Source organism: Ichthyophthirius multifiliis (genome assembly GCF_000220395.1).
Source record: "Ichthyophthirius multifiliis unplaced genomic scaffold scaff_1120509250387, whole genome shotgun sequence".
In the NCBI taxonomy this organism is placed as follows: Eukaryota; Ciliophora; class Oligohymenophorea; order Hymenostomatida; genus Ichthyophthirius; species Ichthyophthirius multifiliis.
In genome coordinates this window covers 37,917-43,607 of record NW_004086786.1, presented here as the reverse complement: position 1 = coordinate 43,607, position 5,691 = coordinate 37,917, and the positions used below count along the sequence as shown (strand labels likewise).

The 5,691-nt window shown below is 18.0% G+C and overlaps 1 protein-coding gene across 1 annotated transcript, besides 9 other annotated features; it reads right to left on the bottom strand. All coding sequences in view use genetic code 6, as the record gives it.

Moving 5' to 3' along the window:
• Positions 1-34: part of a microsatellite that runs on past the window's edge.
• A 648-nt stretch (positions 35-682) lies between these two features.
• Positions 683-723: a microsatellite.
• A 1,039-nt stretch (positions 724-1,762) lies between these two features.
• Positions 1,763-1,810: a microsatellite.
• A 395-nt stretch (positions 1,811-2,205) lies between these two features.
• Positions 2,206-2,295: a microsatellite.
• Positions 2,254-2,298: a microsatellite.
• Positions 2,299-2,683: 385 nt separating this feature from the next.
• On the bottom strand, positions 2,684-4,413 carry IMG5_070970 (myo-inositol-1-phosphate synthase, putative). Its single transcript, XM_004036708.1, has one exon. It carries the CDS (start codon positions 4,355-4,357, stop codon positions 2,834-2,836), a length of 1,524 nt encoding a protein of 507 aa, XP_004036756.1. The 5' UTR covers positions 4,358-4,413; the 3' UTR covers positions 2,684-2,833.
• Positions 4,359-4,431: a microsatellite.
• Positions 4,366-4,421: a microsatellite.
• A 480-nt stretch (positions 4,432-4,911) lies between the features above and the next one.
• Positions 4,912-4,971: a microsatellite.
• Positions 4,919-4,957: a microsatellite.
• Positions 4,972-5,691: the final 720 nt, after the last annotated feature.

The following is a 5,691-nucleotide window of genomic DNA, read 5'->3' as shown; positions in this document are numbered from 1 at the left end:
TATTCATTAAATTACTATTTTTATTTATATTATTTTACTCGTTTTTATAAGAATTTAAACTTAATTATGAGTTACTTACATTATTATTAATAATTTATTATTGTGGAAAATAATTATTTTTAAATAACTTTAGGCTTGTAATTTTTGCTATATTTTATTATGAACTTGAACTATTTAATGAAGTATTTTTCTTTTATTATTTTGTTTAAAATTTATTTATATTTGAACATGATTTTGCTTTATTATGATAAATTGGTGATTATTATTATGAATTTAATTATAATTATTATTACATTTAATCATTTAAATTTTGAATATTGCTAGAAAATTGGAAGTTTGTTTCACTCAAATTACGATTAGTTTTGGATAAAATACGTGAATTTTATGCTTATTCTTTAAGTTCTTTTTATTTATAATTGAGTTCTTTTGAACTTAGGTTAAATTTTGCCTAAAGTTTTTCATAGTTTATTTTTAATTAGTTTATATTATCAAGTAGTTGTTAGTTTTCTTTTTATAGTTCTTATATTTCTTTATCTTTTTGGAGAATTTCTTTAGCTTTTTTTTCTATTTGTACTATTAAATGATCATTTTCGATTTTTAGGAAACCCTTTTCTTAAATTTCTTTTTTTAGTTAGTTTTGGGATATATTTTCATCGTTTAAATTATTATTAATAAAACATTCATTATTATTATTATTATTGTTGTTATTATTATTATTTATTAATCTTTTTTTTGTATATATATATTTATAAATAAAAAATAAATATTAGTTTAATATATACGTTAATTTTATTTATTTTAAAATAAAAAAAATGTCTTTTTTTTCATTTTTTTCAGGAATTTTTAAAGGAACTATTTCTTTGAAAATATTAAATGTTTTAATAAAGAGGATTTCACTTTTTTCCTTTTCTATTTCCTATACATGTACTTGAAAATCTTCTTATACTTAGTTCATTTCTTAACATAATTATATTATTTTTTCTTATAATTGTGTATTTTCTTCTCTTAAATATTAATTTTCAATACATTGTTCTTGCAATTATTGTTAAAACTCATTCATTCGGTTAATTTAATTTTTCAAATCATCTATTATTAGATTTTGGTTTGATAATTGTAGTTATAATTTTTAATTCTTTTCTTTTTCTTTTGATAATTCTTTGCCTCTTAATGATTTTAAACTTGTATTATCTTTATGTTTAGCTTAAAGAAGCTAAATATAAGAATTTAAATCGTCTAATTATTAACAAAAATACATTTTTTCAATTTAAAATTATTTAAGTAGTTATTCTAGAGTTTATTAGAGATTATTCTTTTCATTTTGAGTCTATTGAAGTTAATTTTTTATTGAAAAATCTTCACTTTATTTAAGATTTATGGTTTAATTTGATTTATTTTATGTATTTTATTAATAAGAAAAATTTTCTTCTTCTTAATATTAGTTCTATATGTATATTATATTATTTATTTATTTTATTTATATTTACTTGCTATTATTTTGGAGAAGATGTTTAAACGGTTATTGATAAATCATTAATTGGAATAGGGATTTTTTCAATTATTTTTTATAAATCTTCATTTGTTTTATTATTGAATGATTATCGATTTATTAGTTAATTTTGAATTGGATTTTAACTTTTTTTAGGTTGTGATTGTAGTTGTGTAAACTTTTTGATTCTATACATGAATCAGAATCATTCTCAGTATTATGGAATGCATTATTTATTTAATACATTTTTTTTGTTTTGGTTTTTTTTATTTTAAATAATTTATTTTTTATTTTTTTATTTAATTTTTTTTTAAATTTTTTTTTTGGTTTTTCAAAATCTTCTTAAATATTATATGTATTTTATTTAAAAAAAAATGTCATTTCTATCTCCTTCAAAAAATAATAAATATATTTACAAATTTTCTCTATTATATGAATTTTATATTTGAAGGATTTTTAAAAAAGAATATACTTTTTATTAAACATTTCATAATCTTTTTATTTATATATTTACTAAAAACTAAATATTATTCTGATTATTTTTATTATATTTATTATTTTATATAATGATTTTTATATATTTGAAAAATATTTAAAAGTTTAAACTTAGAAAAATATTTAGTTTTAATATGGAAAATACTTTATAATTATTTAAATATATTTATTTAATTTAGTTTATTTTCTATAAGCTATAAAGGAGAATTTTATTGTTTTTTTTTTTTTTTTTTTTTATATTTTTAACTTTAATTTTTTTTATTTTTATTCACTTTTTAATATTTCCAATTTTTTTTTTTTAATTTTTAATATTTTTTAATTTTTATTTTATATATCTAGAAACATGATTTGCTCTTCTGTTTATTATTAAATTTAAATAAAATATTCATATTTAGTTTTGACTTTTAATGAATTTATAATTTTATTTATGTTGCTTTTCTATTCATTTAATTTAAAATCTCTTTTCAAATCAAAATATTGAATTTTTTTTTTTGATTACTATTAATATTCTTTAAATACTTAAGAATATATTTCTAAAAAAAATTACTATTTTGAGATTAATTTCCAATAAAAATTAACATTATTTTAAAAAAAATAAAAAATTCGCCCTTCTATTAATGGAATATAGATTATAAGACTATAGTTTAATCTTTTTTTTTGAAAAAACTGTTTTATGTTTTATATTAATAATGTAAAATATTTATAATAAAAAAATAGAAAAAATAGTTTCTAATTAATTAAATACAAATAAATACAAAACACAAATATTATTTAACATGTATAATTAAATTATTATTAATATTTTTGAAAATAATAACAAAATTTAGTAAAATATATATGCGAAAATTTCCTTCAAACAACTGGACATTTAAATTCAAGTAAAGTATTATCATCAGGTTATAATCCTGCACAAGCTCTAAAAATATTATCTAATCCAGTTTTTTATCTAAAGAGAGAGTTAATATGAGGTGTATCCTAATCAGTAAGAGGAGCTTTACACAAATACCCAAGAGTGGATAAAACTCTATTAAATCTAGAGAAGTTTCTCATTCCATCAACTTAATAATCAATTCTTTCAAATAATTCAGTTAGAAGTATTAAATCTAAAATAATAGGAGCTGCTAAAAGTGAATCTTCGCAAACATTGTACATTACAATAGTATTTTATCCTCCTAAGAAAATTTCACTGATGTATTCATCCATAGCTTTCTTAGAATCTCCGGTATATGGGACATATTTAATGACTATTTCGTGGTCAATTTTATGAGTTTTGGGATATAGGACTTTGTTGGATGCTAAAATGTCATCTACACATGATTTTTTGCTCAATTCTTTAGATTTGAATTATCTTTCGGAGGCTAAGTTTTTTCCGTCGTTGTTACCTAAATGATTATATGAAACAATAGACATAGGTTTGATTCCGGCAGTTACTAAAAAATCGGTGAGGGAAGTTTTCATTTTGGTTTAGCCGGATTTGAAGTCGTCTCCAACGATGAATACGTCTTACATTTTAGCAAGTTAAATAACTCCAGGAACTAAAGTGTTTTAGGGAGAACCGTTAATATAGCTAGATCCTTCTAAGAGAGAGGCCACAGCATATATGGTAGAGGCAGAGATTTCAGGATCGGAATTTTCGATGGCTTTAAGGACGTTTTCGGCAGTATCATGCACTCCAGTCTTGATTTCACAAAATCTTTCTGTATTTGCTGTCCATAAAACAATTACTTTTTCGCATTTATTCTTTTCTTTAAATTCTCTGATGTCCTTTCTTATAGTTTCTAAGTGTTTTTATTTATCGTTTCCTTCTAATATATTAGTGGCTCTATCTTTTTGATTTGCAGCAATGAAATCTTCATAATAAACAGATTTCATAGGCACTAAATCTTACATGTAAGGGGATACTTTTTCTATTAAGTTATAGTCTAAAACTTAAGCCCTTCTCATGGCATCGGATAAGTTCATTTCGTTAATATCCCAACCTCCAATTATTACATCATCAGGATTTACTAATGGGAGAATATCTTTCATGGGTAAAAATACTTCTTCAGATCCATTACATCCGACTTTTATGGTTGAAGATTAAGTAATAGAACCATAGTAATTAGCAGTTTATTCACCTCTTTTGTTTTACCAAGATAATTTATTTTTATTAGCGAGAATTCCGGCAGTGAATGTGGTTCCGTTGTTACCACCCCATCCGACTAACAATATGCCAAGTTTAGGTACCTTTGTATTTGTTTTAAAAGTGTAGGATGTTGTTTTGGGAGTGATAATGATCTTTCCATCTTATTGTTTTTCAACATTTTAATGACGATATTCATAGGTTGCGGTAATTTAGTCTTCAGAATAGACTACATTTTATGAGTTTACTATCATTTTTTTTAATTTTTATTTGTTATTTGTTATTTTTGTATTTTTATTATTTATTTATTTTATTTTTTTAATTTTTTTATATTTATAATATATATAGCATAATTAATTTAGAATTTAAATGCGAATTTAATATTTTAATTTATTTTGTATTGTTTTTGAAGTGCGCACTTTTTTTCACTTGCTTTTTAATTTTAATTTATAATTTTATAATATTTCTTTTTAATTTTTTTTTTGATTAAATATAATAAATTAATTTTTTAAATTTAATTTAAAAAAACAATATCTTTAATTAATACACAAAAAATAAAAATAAATACAAATATAGTATTTAAAAAGAAGTATAATTTAATAAGATAATTTTTCTCTTTTATATTTTTATTAAATATTACAAAAAAAAATTAAATTTAAAAATTATAAATTATTATATAATAATATATATAGAAATCATATATAATTTTAATATTTTTAATATAAAATATAAACTATTTCAATATATCATTTTTATTTACATGAAAAAAAAATTAATATTAATATAAATTTAAATTTAATTAAATTAAATAAAAAAATATAATATAATATATTATAATAAAATAAAATATAATAAGTAAAAAAATATATTATTATTATTTTATTCATTAATAATAAAGATTATTATAATTGCTTTTATTTATTTAGATATTAATTTCCTTATTAATTTTTATAAAATAAATATTAATAATGAAGATTAGCAATAAAAAAAATTAAAAGAATTGATAAAAATAAAATATATGTTATTGAATTTAATTAAAAATATACATTTTTTAGTTATATATTATTATTTTTTCTAAATATTTTATAATTAATTTAAAATATTGATGTTTTGAAAATAAAAATTTCTATATAATGAATTCTTTTAGAAACAAATACAATGTTTTTTTATATGAATAATTTATATAATCAAATTAAATACTTATTATTTAATATTAATTATAAATTAAAAGATTTTTTTTTAATATTATAGCTTCAAATTTAATTATATACTTTTATAATTATATATTATCTAATGTAACTTTTTTATTATTAATTTAAGTTTAAAGTTAAAAATAAAAAATAATTTCTAATATAATATTAGATAACATAGAAGATAAATAATATAATAAGATTTAAAACATTAAAGTTAATTTATTACTAAAATATATTTACAAAATTGTATTTAAATATTATTTATTTATATAATAATAAATATTTATTTATCTTTTTTCTTAGCTATATTTTAAGTTAATTAAAATTTTATTTATAATTAATTAATTTTAAGAATAAATAATTAATATTTTGTATGCTAAAGATATAAGGTAAAT